The following is a 14,845-nucleotide window of genomic DNA, read 5'->3' as shown; positions in this document are numbered from 1 at the left end:
ACCAGTGCAGTGATGATGGGCAAGATGTGGCCACCTGGGCTGACTCCAGGGCTCCTTGCACAGCTGGAAAAGCCCCCCCAGAGCCATGGCCCTGGCAGAGGTGACAGTCCTGCCAAGCCCAGAGCACCAAGTGTCCCACTTGGACACCCTGACTTGTGCCACAAGGATGGGTGTGCAGGAACACCTCTGGTTTCTCCAAGTTTGTTTTCCCAAGGCTCAACGTGTTCCACTCCAGCAAGGCTGGAAAAAAAAATAAAAATCTCTCGTGTCAGTGCTCCTGCCATGCCTGCACATATTTGCATTTTCCTTGCAGTATTTTTAGAGATTTCCACTCCTCGGCCTGATTTGGGATGAAGTCAAATATGCAAAAATCTTGGAAGCTGCTGCAGGAAAAGAAATTCCATTTTTCAACCAGCTGAGATACAGCCTTGGGCTGTGGCCATGAGGCTTCTGCCAGCCTGGAGAAGCTGCACTCCCCTCCCAGATAAGGGTCCAGTGTGGTCCAGAAGGTCCCAGGGCCAGGCAAGGGAGGTGCTGCTGTCCCAGCCCTAGGGATGGGGATGAAGCTTCCCCAGGAGGCTGCTCCTCTGTGTCCAGCCCTCCTGAGCCACAGGAGTGAGGAGCTTCCTTCTGTCCCTCTGCTTCCTCAGCTTCCCTCCAAGATGGCCCCGTTCCTCAAGGCTCCTGGATCCAAACTTGCCTCTTGTTGCTGAGGCAGGGGAGGGAAGGATGGGGCTGCCTTGGCAGCAGCTCAGCTCCCAGCTCTGCAGGAGGAACAGGCTCAGCTCAGCCACATCAAACCCCAAACCTGCTGAGGATTCCCCAACCCTTTCTCCAGAAACTGTTCCTACCCCTGCCAGTCCCTCAGGCAAAGCACCTCCTGGGATACCCATCTCCTGCCCCCTTGGCATGGATCTGCTTTGTCCTCTTGGTTAAAAACCTTTTTTTTCTCCATCCCAAGCAGCTCTCCCCATGCAGGAGGGCTCTGTACCCAAGTGCCATCCCCTCTGGAGGAGCAGGACCCCTCCAGCTGTCCCCAACCCCTTCCAACAGAGGATAAAACCCTCAGGAACTGCACTTGGTTTGCAGATAACCCCTGGGGCTGCATCCCATGAGATTGATTCCTCTCTCTGGCCTGACCACAGCCCAGATGTGCTACCAGCCCAGCCCCAAACCTACTCATCTGCTGCAGGGAAAGCCCCCATGAACATCATGAGGACCTTCAGAAGAGTGGGGTGACCTTTCCTGCTTGGGGATGGATGGGAAGAGGGAGCTCTGGGAAACCCAGGTGCCCCACACTCACCTCAAGGGATGCTCAGCACCTTCTCTGCCTCCTGGGGCAGCATCTCCTCTCCTTGGCAGGCAGCTGGAACCCCAGGGCACCCTGACCTCTGGAACAAGGTGCTGCAGGGTGTCCCCCAGTGCCTTTATAGCCTGGGGGATTTTAGCACCTCCCCTTCACAAGGAGGGCTCCACCCAGCCCCAAACCACCTCTGGGTTAGAAAACAGCAGCTCTGAGACAACATCTGGCATCGTTTGGGCAGGCAGAGGCAGGAAGCAAAGGAAGCAGCATCTGTCCTGGGCTGCCAAGGGAATCCAGCTAGACAGAGAGTAGGATTTGGCCACGACACTGGAAAGAGTAACTCTAATCTTAAAGTTATTTTTATTTAAAAATAAGAGAGAGAAAATCAGATTTTAAGTTGCTGGTTGTCATTTGTCATCCCTGCTGTTAACTCCCACCACCCCTCTCCTTGCCATGACATCCAGATGTCACATTCAGTCCCTTTCTCCACCAAAGTCACCTGGAGCTCCATCTTCCCAGAGAAACCCTCACCCCCTCATAGCCGCATCCCCTGCACACCCATCTCCTGGCTCCTCCTTTAAAAGGCCTTTTGGAAACCCATCCAATTGGTCTTGACCCATCCATCAGACCCCTCTGTGTCCCTCTGCAGAGCCCCCCTGCCCTCGGGCAGATCTCCCACCCAACTCAGGGTCATTTACACCCTCACTGGGGTGCTCTCCATCCCCTCACCCAAATCACTCATCAAGATGTTCAACAGGAGTGGCCCCAGCACTGAGCCCTGGGGCTGCTCCTGCCACTGCTTTGACTTCTCCTCTTGGGAAAGCTGGGATCTGGAGCTCCATGGGTGACACCTCCTGGTGCCTGGCAGCCAGCAGGAGAGGAGCCCCAGGGCCCTGGTGCCAGGGGGGAGATGGAGAGAGTCCCACAGGGAGCTGAGGTGAGACAGCTGCAGCTCTGGACAAACGCCTGAGGTTTGTTTCAACTCAGTCCAAACCACTCTGGTCTCAGAAAACAACTTGGAAGCGATGCTATTTGCAAGTCTACATCTTCTGGCAAGCAGAGAATAACAAGAGAAAAGGCTGATACTGTTATTATTTCAGCTTCAGAGAGGTGAATAACCAGGTTTGCAAAGAATGCAAGCTTGGCTGGCTGCTCAGGGCTTTGCAGAGGCACCCAGCTCCTCTCAGCAGGGTCTCTCCATGCGCTGGGATGCTGAGATTTCTCTGCTCCTTGCCCTCATCCTGCTCCCCCAAACACACACTGCCCATGGAGGGGCAGGAGCCAGCTCAGCAAGAAGCAGGAGGCCAAGCTAGGCTCAGGATTCCCAATGTTTGGCTCAGATCTGAATGAATCACTTAGAGAACAAGAAGGGAAGGCACAGAAACCCCCCAGCCACCCCCAGACCCTCCAAATTCCTCCCTCCTCTCTCCCCAGCACAACTCACCCAGCTTCATATCTGCCCTGAGCAACCTCTTCTCCTCCTTTAATAGCCAACTGCACTAATTAACACACTCATTAGCCTCTCAGCCCCTCCTGACCATCTCCTTGCTCTGCACTGGTGTTTTCCCTCCTGAACCCCCCTCTTCTTGCCCCCTGCCCAGGTGTTGGTGTTCAACCCATCTCTCCTGCTCATTGGTGCCTTTCCCTCCCCCTGTAGCCCCCTGAGCAGCTTCGTGGTGTCCCCAGGACAGGTTTCCTGGGAAGGGGAGCCCTGAGCTCTGCTCTGCTGCCTTTCACCCCTCTTGTCCCCTCCCAAAGCCCCAGGGCAGCAACAGGCAGCACAGGTAGCAGCTTAGAGGAAGGAGTGGGGAGCCTTCTCCCCCTTTTTATTGAAAACCATGGTTTCTGCTCTGGTGCAAACGCTGTACATTTTACATCACAAAGCAGGAGATCATTTACAGGATACACTTCCATCTGGGAATCCCTCCTGTGGCTGCAGGTGCCAGGCTCTGCCAGCCTCACCATCCATCCCTCCATCCCTCACTCCATCCCTCACTCCATCCATCCATTAATCCATCCATCCATCCCTCCCTCCATCCCTCCATCCCCAAGCTCCAAAATCCCACTGAAAGGGAATCATTTCTGTGTCAAGGAAGGGGGTTGAGGCAGAGCTGAGCAATCAGCACTGGCACAGAGCAGCTGAGAGGAATGTGCTGCAGGAACATTTTCTCCCCTGAATGGCAACCAAGCCTGGAGATACCATGGCAGGGTTACCATGGCAACTTCCCAGGAGCTGAAGCAGAAAGTCCACTAAAACCCTGGAGAACTCCCTGCTTTCAGGACAAGGCCCTTAATGTGCACATGGATATAAATGGTTCAATAAAACACAGATTAAACACACATGATCACCATGTTTCTCTTCCCCTTGATAGACAACTCCTCACTGCCTGGGGGCTGAGATCATCAGCAATTAAGGAACAAATGACAAAATCCACCCTTTTGCCCAGCTGGGCCCCCTTTTAACACAGCCATGACAAGGAAACAACAGTTTGGGATGCTCAAAGGACTCAGCCCAGTCAGCTCTTGGGGCAGCCCCAGCCCAGCAGCCCCAGCCCAGACCTCAACCAAAACTGGAGGTGCAAAAGCCCCCACAGCCTTCCCATGAGAGCCCCCTGCAAGGCAGGGATAGAGAGGGGTGCACAAGGGTTTGCACAGGGATCTGTGTGAGCTCCTTCCTGGGAATGTGCCAGTCCATGGATGGTTAACAAGGTACCAGGAGGCTGATGCTCTCTGAACTCTCTCCTTGCTGACTTCAGGAACGGGTGCCTGTCCACCCATGCAGCTCAGGGGCATTTTTTCTGCTGTAGAAAAGGAGATTAAAGGTCAGGGGAAAGCCCCAGCCCACCAAGGCAACAGCTGAACCCTCTAGGGCAGACACTTGGGCAACCTCAGGGGAACTCAATCAAGCTCCTGGGGGCTGCTGGTGGGACAGGGAGGGCAGGAAGGGGAGGAGAGGACAGGGCTGAGGCACCTAAGGACCAGCTCAGCCTCTGAGTAACATTACATGGAGCCAGGGACTTATTCCTTGTCCAGGAGTTTGTGTGGGTGCAGAAACCACGAGTGAGTTTGTAAGAGCAGGCTGAGATTTGCAGTGTGATCACTTGGAACCACACTGTGCATCAGAGAACCAGTTTGGCATTAGCTTCTCCAGGCTACAGAAGGAAAAGACCAGAAAAACCCAAAAGGGATCAAACAGAACATCCTGGCTTTCTTAAAATGCAATGGCCAGCCTGGCTTCCCCTGCTGCTGCTCTGCCTGCAAGCTTCATCTTCAGCATTTAGGGGATATTTATGCTGATTGCAATTAGATTTCTGGTTTTTTTTTCCTCCCCTCAAAACTCTCTATACCAGGAGAAAAAAAAATCCAGCAGCAAGACATACCATCATGAGCACAAGGTACACCAGCTTGGATTTGGAGCTTTCCCCCTCAGTGTCAGCTCAAATACTTGAGCTGCATTTCCATTTATCCTCTGCCAGTTTCATTTTCACCTTTACTTTAAAGAGATTTCTTTCTCATTTCCTGCAAGATGCCATTTCAGGCCATCAGAGCCCCCTGGCAGACACTACCCATACACCAAGCTGCACACCTTATGCCACCCCACCAGAGCACCCCTGAGCTTCATTCTCTCCCTTCTGGCCCAGCCTGGGCCATGCAGTAACTTCAGTGGGGCTGTTCCATGGCAAAATCCTCCTCATTTTGGGCAGGTCTATTTGCCATAAACAAGCCCCCTTCTCCCCCCAAAACTGGAAAGAGGCAGCATCACCAGGAATGGGAAAACTCCTGATTCCCTTGGGATGCTCACATGGGAGAAACCTCCTTTGGGTTGCATCTTCTCTGCTTTTCATGGAGAGGAGGTCATTGGGTCCTGAACTGCTCTGCAGAGCCCAGAGGGAGGAGAGCAGGGAAGGAGAGCAATGGAGAGTGGTGAAAAAATCCCACTGCAGTGCTCTGGGAACTGGGGAAGAGTCTCCAACAGCTTTCAGGTGGGATACTCCCTGCCAAGACATCACCTGTCCTCAGAGGGGACTTCCCATAGGGATGTCCTGGTGTCCTCCCAGGATCCAGGTGAACCCATCTGACTGGTGGGGAGGTCCCCATCTTGCTCTGTGAAGCTGCAAATGCCCATGGGGAAAGCCTGGAAAGAAGTGTGGCTGCCCCAGGGTGACCTCTTTGGGGTTTTTCAGAGGCAGATGTGAGCTGGGCATTTCCAGTGGTGCTGGAAGAGCCCTGAGGAGGCTGAGAGAGGCTGGAATTTCCATGCAGGGCTCCAGGAACCTGGATGCAGCACAAACATCCCAAACATTTTCAATGGATTTTTATTTTGTTTAATAAAAAACACCAACCAAGCTTGCATGTATATCTTATATATATAAATATATACAGTATATATAAAACAAATGCATCTGGACAACACCTTTCCCTGTGGTGCAAACTGTAAGGCATAGAAAGGAGTGTCCTAACAGTCCTATTCTTGGCACTACAGAGTGATTCCCCCCCTGCTCCCCCCTCTCCCTGGTCACACACCCACGTTGGCTTTTCTCTTGTCTTTGGATTTTTGAGGCAGCAGTGCTGGGAATACTCAGGGAAAGCAACAAAGTGCTGGGAAACCTGAGGAGAGGCTCCTCAGCTCTCAGGCTGGAGCAGGGCAGGCTGAGCCCATCCCCTCGCACTAATGGGCTTCTTGCTGGCTAATTAATGGTGCTGGTGCTGCCTCTGGGGCACAAGGGGCTGGAGGGATGAAGGGACAGGTGGATACAGTGGGAAGCAGTGATGGAGAAGCTTCCCCAAGGTGAGCAGGGGCAAGGGGGGAGAGGAGGAAGCTTTGCATCTCAGCGTGATGGGGGGTGGGACATGTCCAGGGGCTGAGATGGGCAGAGGTTTCTTATTTTGCAGTCCCCCACAAAAACAGAAACCAACAAGGGTGAGACTGTCCTTTACTGAAGAAGCTCATAGCATATTGAGCAGAAGCAATAAACCTGACAATAACAAGAAAAAAAAAAAATTATGGTGGCATCATCCCAAAAGGAAGAAGGAACCTTGTCACTCATGAGCGGTTCAGTTTGCTCCCAGTTTGGTCCCCATGCTCAGTTCTGGATTAGGGTTGGCTTTTTTTTTTCTTCTTTTTCTCTTTTCTTTCTTTTTTTTTTTTTTTTTTTTTTTTCTTCTTTTTTTTTTGTTTTTTCCTTTTTTCTCTCAGCACAAACAAGCTGCAAAGCAGGACGGGTGCTGCTGTATTTCTTTCCTTCTGCAAGGCAGCTGCCTCCAGTCGTTAATTGACTGTGGGCACTTGATTCCTCTGTAAACTATATTCCTTTGCCTTCAGTCTCAGGTTGGCAATACTGTTGGCCATATTCATGCCCTGGGCTGGGCTGGCATTGGTACACGTGGCAGAGTAGGTGGCCATGGCACTGTGGGATGGAAAGAGACAAGAAATGGCATCAGATGTGGTCTCCCCACCACACAGAGGGCAGGTGCACACCCCCTGCAAGGTTCAACCCTAAAGTTTCCATTCCTGCAGGATTTATTGCTTCTGTGAGAGGGGAACCACCAGGACTTTTTATTTCAAAGCCATAGAAACCTCTCAGCTGCCCTTCACTTCCCCAGGGTTACCCACTGCTAACATGGGCTGAAGGAAATAGGAAAATTTCCACTTCCTATTTTCTAACCCAAAAGGTTTCCAGTGAGGTCAGGGTGCCCAGCCTGCAGGACCATTGCTTTTAAATCATTCTCAGCAGAAGCAATGTCTTTTTGATGAGAGCAACTGCTGGTTTTACTGCTTGTCAAATCACAGCACTTCTGCAACACGAGCTACAGAAAAGAGACACTCTGGGAAAAAACCCTTTCCATACTGATCCCCCCTTGGCCCAGTCCTATTCAACATCTTTCTGGCTGAGGGGGTTGAGTCTGTCCTCAGTAAATTCCTGGGTGACACCAAACTGGGGGAGTGTTGAGCTGCTGGAGGGTAGGAAGATGCTGCAGAGGGACCTGGCCAAGCTGGGTCAAGGGGCTGAGGCCAAGGGGCTGAAGTTCAACAAGGCCAAGGGCAGGGGGTGTTTAGAGGAGGCTCAGGGGGACCTCATCACTCCCAAACCTGCAGGGAGGTTGCAGTCAGGGGGGGTCTGGGCTCTTCTCCCAGGCAATGAGGGATAGGAGGAGAGGACATGGCCTGGAGCTGCCCCAGGGAGGTTGGATCTCTTAGGATGGAGTGCCCAGCCATGTTAAAAGGAAGAAATCTAACCAAAGGGTCCCAAGGTCTTGACCAACAATGAAGCCCTGTGATAAAAACCACCCAGTGACCTCATTTCTAACTGCCTACAAATGAGCTGACTCCCCAGAGAGCAACACATCCTGTGGACCTGCATCCACACCCAGTTCTTGCTGGGCTGGGGATGCCATGGAGAAGGACAGGAAGGTCTGTGGCATGCATGGAGATCCCAGGTGCTCTGAGCAGACTGGGCTTGCCACATCTGCTCTTCTTTTCTGCTACCCCTTGAGCAGTGCTGGCCACAGGAGATGGACACTGAACACCAGTCTGCCACCCAGAGACACCTCATGTGTGCCTCACAATCCTCACTTCCCTGACACACACACTGGTGCTCCAGCAACTGGAAAAAAATTGCTCACCAGTTCAGAGTTAAGGGGAGGACTGGGAGCAAGATCCATAAAGTGAGTTCCTAATTCCAGTGGCTGCCATGGCACAGCCACACAACTCCCTCTTCTGGACACTGAGTGGTGGTTGAGCTCTGCCACCAGTTCCACCAATTCCCATGGAAACGTTTCTTCCTTGCTTTAAGCTGGATGAACTAAGGGAATCAAGTGCCACCTCTCTGTTTCCATGTTTTTCTGCCTGATCCTCTGCTGAAACTTCCTGAACTGCAGAGAGTTACCACTAAAATAAAAGCAGCTCCATCACCCAGGGAGCTGCCTGCCAGAAAGCCACAAGGATGCTGAACCAAGGCCACCTTCAGAGCATGGCAGAGAGATGGGGATGAGCAAGGCCAAGCAGTGGGGTGGCCAAACTGACAAATCCTCCAGTTGTCCCATGCAAATATAAACAACCCCACGAGCTCTCTGAGAGCCACACTCAGGCTGCTCTGCACTGAGCCACAACTCAGCCCCCGAGGAGTTGCTCACTGACCTGTAAGGTGAGGCAGTACCCCAGGAGAGATAGTCAGTGGGTCTTGGAGCTGGGCGAGGTACTATGGGCTGCTCCACAGCAGTGACATCCCCTGAGTAGGATTTGAGCAGAGAGGCATTCTTGCTGGCCAGCATTGCCCTCTCGTTCCGGCGAAACTTGGCTCTCCGGTTCTGGAACCACACCTGGGGTGGGAAGCACAGAGATCCCCCAAGCATCACAACCAGCTCTGCTGCAAGGCTCACCCTTTCACCACACTACCTCTGCTCTGCTGGCCCAGCAAGGGTTCTATAAAAGCAGAAAGCTGGAAATTCTAAAGACAAGACAATCCTTATGTCTGCCCCAGTGAAGCCCTCCTGCAAGGAACTGGCCCAGTGAGGTCCCTGCAGGATTATTATGTCTGTCCTCTGCTGGAGGCAGCAAAGCCTGGGAGTGCTGTGCAACACTTCATCTTCTGTGGTCTGCTTTGATCTTCGGAAGCTGCAGCCTTGCAAGCTTAGAGCTGAGCAGCTCAAGACAATGTGAGCAGCCTGAGCACAATACATCAAGGGTCTTAGCCTTGCACCAACCATCTGAACACATCTGAGCGAGCAGATGGGAAGGATGGAGGCAGCTCAGGCCTGGCAGACCTCCCCAAGGTGCCACCCAGACCTGAAGGGGCTGCAGGGGATGGGCAGATGACCCCTCATTGGGGTGTGCCTGGGAGCATTACCTGGACTCTGGCCTCAGTGAGGTTGACTCTGCGTGCAAGGTCTTCCCGTACAAAGGCATCAGGGTAGTGTGTCCTCTCAAAGACCCTCTCTAGTGCCTGCAGCTGGCTGCTGTTGAAGGTAGTCCTGTTCCTTCTCTGCTTTCTCTTCTTCTTCTCTTCTGAGTTCAGTTGATCATCTAGGAGAGACAATCAGGGGTGTGACAGGGTTAGAAAGCTAAGAGCATCCAGCAGGGGTGTGAATAACCTTGAGGGTCTCAAGATGGAGAGGGCTCAGAAGCATCACATCAGCACAGTTGGAAAGGACCTGCAAGATCAGCAAGTTCAACCATCAGCCCTACACCACCAGAACCACTAAACCATCTCCTGAAGTGCCACGTCTGCTCTGAGAGTCCACGGGCTCTATACAATTGCCCAAAATCCCCTTTTGCCATGTGGAAGCATGAAACGTCCCCTTCTCCTTCCCATCTCTAGGAGAGAGAAGCTGGTGAGGAAATTAAAGCCCCACTGGTTGCCCTCACCACCTCTTTGCCTTTCTTTTCACACCCATCTGGCAATGGGTACAGCACCTGGAGGTCTCTAGAGCCGGGCTCACCCATCTGGGAGCAAAAGGACATTCCTCTTACATGGAAGTAGGTTTTGCAGATTCCTGCAGGTTTACAGCCCCTTCTCCAACAGCCTGACCATCCCCAGGAGACTCATTCCCAGCCTGAGGATTCCTAGGTCTGAAAAGACCCTCTCAGTTTTCATGTATCTGGGAGGAAGGATTGTAACAGGCATGCTGAGCCCCAAAAGCCAAGCTGGGAAGGGATCTGCAGAGGCAGGAACGTGCAGGAAAAACAAACACAGAATCCAAGGACATTGAAACAAGGCTACAGGTGACTCCATCCTGCTTGGGTGGTGGGAAGTGAAGCTGTGAGGCAGTGGGATGGGATTTCACTGCTGCTGGAGCACGTGCTTCCACTTTCTGAAGGGCTGAGGACCATCCCATGGCCTGCCCCATGGGAAGAGGCAGGAAAATCCTGCATGTTCCTCCACTGCCCCATCATCAGAGCCTTCCCAAAAAGGGTCAGCCAGTTCCTCCTGCTTGGCTGGAGCTTCAACCGAGTCGTGCTGCTGTGCACCACACAACACAGCAAACAGGGCAGAACAAGCCTTGGGGCACAACCATCCCTTTGAATGGCAGAGACACTGCAAGAGCAGCTGCTCCAGAGGCCAACACCACCACGGGTGTCTGGCCTCCTCCTGCATTACCCAGCTGTGCTGTTCTCTCTTCTGAACTTACCCTACATCGACTGGATGAACAAATCAATAAAAGCCTTTGAGACCCCTTGGGAATCCTCTCTGGGCCTTTGAAGCATCATCTCCTGGCCAGAAGATGACACTTGGCTGGCAGGAGAACAAGCCCAAGGGTGTCTGGCCCATGGCCCAGATCCTGTGTGAGGGTTGCACAGGAGGAAGGGCGAGCACGGCGCCCCGGGGAGCGCAAGAAAAGGTCCAAAGCCTGTAAAAAGCTGGAGAACAAGGATCCCTTCTGCCAAGCACGTTGACACAATTTGCTGGGTTTTCTCCCAGCACAAAGCCAGACACTGGTGATTCACTGCTCACCCCATCATTACCGGGCCCCAAACCAGAGGGGCTGAGGAGCGGAAAGTTGGAGGCGGCTCCGGTGACTCAGGGAGAGATCGGTGCCTGAGCAGGGGCTGGCACAGGGCTGGGACATCAGCCACCCCCTGCATGCAGCTGCCTTCAGAGCCAAGCACAACCTGAGACAGGGGCACTGGGGTTTTCAGAGCTCCTTTCACTGCACCTCTGGAACAGCACAATGCAGCTACATCAACAGGAGATACCTGGGGAGCAGGGAAAAGGAAAGGGGAAAAGGACGAGAAGAGAGAAAGAGAGGAGAAGAGAGGAGAAGAGAGGAGAAGAGAGGAGAAGAGAGGAGAAGAGAGGAGAAGAGAGGAGAAGAGAGGAGAAGAGAGGAGAAGAGAGGAGAAGAGAGGAGAAGGGAAGGGAAGGGAAGGGAAGGGAAGGGAAGGGAAGGGAAGGGAAGGAAGGGAAGGGAAGGGAAGGGAAGGGAAGGGAAGGGAAGGGAAGGGAAGGAAGGGAAGGGAAGGAAAGAAAGGGAAGGGAAGGGAAGGGAAGGGAAGGGAAGGGAAGGGAAGGGAAGGGAAGGGAAGGGGGGAAGGGAAGGGAAGGGGAGGGAAGGGAAGGGAAGGGAAGGGAAGGGAAGGGAAGAGAAGAGAAGAGAAGAGAAGAGAAGAGAAGAGAAGAGAAGAGAAGAGAAGAGAAGAGAAGAGAAGAGAAGAGAAGAGAAGAGGAAGAGAAGAGAAGAGAAGAGAAGAGAAGAGAAGAGAAGAGAAGAGAAGAGAAGAGAAGAGAAGAGAAGAGAAGAGAAGAAAAAGAGAATAACAACCCATAAAATACCAGCTGTACTAGCTGAGAGGGCCACTGAGCTGATGTTGCCCTCCAGACATGCCATATGCTGATAACAAACTGCTAACAAGGGACAGCAAACACCTAAACCTCAGGTACCTGCAAATGTCACCTTGCTCACAGCAGTCACCAGCTGCCTTCAATGTGTCAGCTGGGCATTTTTTGGGTTTTTTTTTCCCCCCCACTATTATTTCTTTATCAGGAAACAACCCTGAATGCTGAAAAATGGTGTTCCTAAACTGTGCTGACAGCACCAGTGACTGGAGTCAGCAGAAACAAGAGAAACAAGGAAAACAGCTCTAAAGCTTTTTAGATGGGTCAGAAGTCTTTCATCAACATTCTTTTAATCAGAAATATTTTATTACAAGCAGTGTTCATACTCAAAAGCTGAGCTGCTTGCAAAGGCATCCCCCAGAGAGCCAGAAGTGCACGTTCTGCTCTGAGGCACCCCAGGCTGCAGATCTGGTCATTTCATTGCAACATCCCAACCTTTCATGTTGGGGATTTGGTTTCCTGTTTCCACATTTCTGTTTTCCCGGGTTATTTCTACATTCACCTATGACATGCAAACTCTGGCATCACAAACAAACCCACTTCCAGGGCATACCAAAGCTTTTTTAGCTGCTCCTAAGTGACACCATGTGACGTGTCCCATCCTTCATCCTTTTTTTTCCCTTGCTCACAGCATCCCCTCTTGCAAGGAGGCAGATCCACAACTAAAGCCACTCTGATTTAAGCTCCTTATTGCACAGTAGCTGGCTGAGTGGCCAGCCCTGGGGTACCATCAGATGTCTCCTGGTGGGATGCCACACTCCAGATATAACCCATCCACAAAGCCCAGCAGAGCTGAGCACTGAATGCCCACATGGAAGTTACCAGGTTGGGGGTTTTTTCCCACTTGCTACTGAATTTTTGTATTTCCAGTTGGCAGGAATGCTCGTGCATACTTGCCCTCCTTCCAGGTCAGAACAAAAACTCATTTTCCAGACAGGATTTACACTGTGTGGGCAGTTTGGAAAAGTTTTGACCAGTTCTATGAAGTCCAGAAGCAGTTGTTGTAGCACATTAACTGGATCTGAACTGAAAGTAAACAATTGGATTTAATTAGGTGGGGGACAGAGATATTTAACCACAATATTATACAGGGGTAAGGCAGGAAAGATTTGTCACATTGTTATAGTTATATAAACTGTAAACTGAGAAAGGATTCCAGGAAGTGAATAAGGAATCACACTATAATCACAGCCTTCAAAATACCAAATGACTCTGAAAGTTTGAACACGGATTAAAGAAAAAAACCCAAACAAACTATTTCACAGGGGGGGAAAAATTATCAAGAAACTAAAAACCTAGTAACTCAAAACTCTTCTAAATTAGACCCAACAAGTTTTATTGGGAGTGGGGTGGTGGGGAAAGAAAGGAAAAGGGAGACGAGAGGGGAGAGGAACATTTTTTGCATTGAGTTTAAAGTTAAAATTTAAGAAGCTTGAGCAGAAAAACTTCTGTGGGTCCCCCCTGGCTCCAGGCAGACTCCTCTCTGCAGCATCAGCTGTCCAGACAGTCACAAGCCCTTTGCAGGCTCATGTTTCATGCTCTGCTTTGCTCTCCCCTCATCACATCCCTCCAAAACACTGCAGCTCTTTGGGTGTAGGGCAGCTCTGCCAACTGCCGTCATCAAATCCCAAACCAAAACCCAAAAGCTAAAATAAAGTGCCAGGAAAGGAAGTGTTGAGCCTGGCCAGGGGCACACAAACCCCACCCAGTGCCCAAAGCCCTGCCCTGAGATGGTGTTGACACCAGTGACTCCCAGTGGGGTGGGATGCAGGTGTCCAGTTTGCTGCTCAGGTCACACTGAATAAGGTTACCTCAAATAACACCTCAAATGTTACTGTTTTGTTATTGAAAAGGTGGAATAAATGAAAAAAGGGCACACAGGAAGAAAGGGGGGATGAAGGAATAATTACAGCATTCAACATGTAGGTTTTGGCTTTTTTTCCTCTCTGTTAGAGGGAGGGAATGGGATGAAGAAAGCAGTTTAATGCCCTTTCATATAAGAAGGAATTTCTCTTTCTTTTCTTAGCAACCCTAAAAAAGAGGCTCCCTCACCTTGTTTCAGAGGTGACACCCAGCCCAGGCTCAGCCCTACACCTGCAGTGGCACTGGGGGTGTATTTGTGACACAGGTCACACCACAGAGATTTTTTAATTATCATTTTAATCCCATTACTCAACACCAGCTGAGAGTTTTTCCCTACCACTTGCTGCTGCTTTTTCCTGCATCATCTGTGTGCAAGACCCTGAATTATTTCAGTTATTGCACAAAAAATTCAAGCATCTGAAGTCCCAGTGGTGTCAGCATCACCAGGAACACAGAAACAACCAAACAGAAAGGATACCACAAAGAAACAGACACTGTATTTCTTTTAAATAATTTCCCTTCACTTTGGATTATCTCACAAACTGATCAGGGTTGCTTTTTGCATGTAAAAAATGTCATTTTCTGCACACAGAGTGGAGCTTCAGAAAGGAGACACTGAATTTTTTTCCATAGGAAAAATGAGTTTTAACATGAAATGGAGCAGTGTGTGCTCCCCTCCTGTAACCCTGACCTGTTCTGCTCCTGGCCCATAGCAGGAGCTCCATCCTAGCAGCTCAGAGTCCTCTCCTCTGGCACAACCACAAGACAAAAACTCCCTTGCAGGGTGGTTTCAGCTCTGCCTCTCACCTGCTGGGAACCTGCAGAGCACACGGGCACTTTGTCCTCCCCAACCACATCAACATTCTCACTTGCAGAGTCAGCAGAAGAAATTATGTTTGGGAAAAAAAAACAAAAACAAAAAACCAACCCAAAGTGATCACAATCCAGTGGAAATCCAGAGAGCCCCCCTGGAATGTTGTTCATTACCAGGAGGCAAGAGCATATCTTGTTGTCACAAACTGTACCTGCTCCAGAAACTGGGACAATCCCACCAAAAAGTCCCTCTGGATCCCACAGACCCGTCTGAGCTCTGCTTTGATACTGGCTGAGGTTTTCCTTCTGGGCATCCCACAGCTGACGAGGCACAGGGCTTGGTCCTGCTCCCCTAACAAGCCCTTCCTCTGGGTCCTGGGGTCAGAGTGTTCCCATAATACAATAAGTGCTGTATGGATCTCATAAGCTCCAAGGCACAGTGTGTTATGTGTTTGGAATTCCTTGTATGCTTTTGTACTTTGGTTTACATACTGTAATTTTTATATGCATTACCACATCGATCCTCGGAAAA

The 14,845-nt window shown here is 51.1% G+C and overlaps 1 protein-coding gene across 1 annotated transcript in view; it reads right to left on the bottom strand.

Annotated features, from left to right (window-relative positions):
• Nucleotides 1-5,731: 5,731 nt before the first annotated feature.
• PRRX1 (paired related homeobox 1) overlaps nt 5,732-14,845 on the bottom strand; it is a 34,033-nt gene continuing 24,919 nt past the window's right edge. The window contains exons 2-4 of the mRNA XM_030455300.1: nt 9,151-9,326; nt 8,442-8,623; nt 5,732-6,711 (exon numbers count right to left, since the gene is read on the bottom strand). Coding sequence (XP_030311160.1) covers nt 6,573-6,711; nt 8,442-8,623; nt 9,151-9,326 — 497 coding nt within the window. The 3' untranslated portion in view covers nt 5,732-6,572. The remainder of the gene's footprint in view (nt 6,712-8,441; nt 8,624-9,150; nt 9,327-14,845) is intronic.

Source organism: Calypte anna, chromosome 8 (genome assembly GCF_003957555.1).
Source record: "Calypte anna isolate BGI_N300 chromosome 8, bCalAnn1_v1.p, whole genome shotgun sequence".
NCBI classification, from domain to species: Eukaryota; Metazoa; Chordata; class Aves; order Apodiformes; family Trochilidae; genus Calypte; species Calypte anna.
Note: the sequence above shows the minus strand (reverse complement) of the source record. Positions and strands in the feature narration are given on the sequence as shown.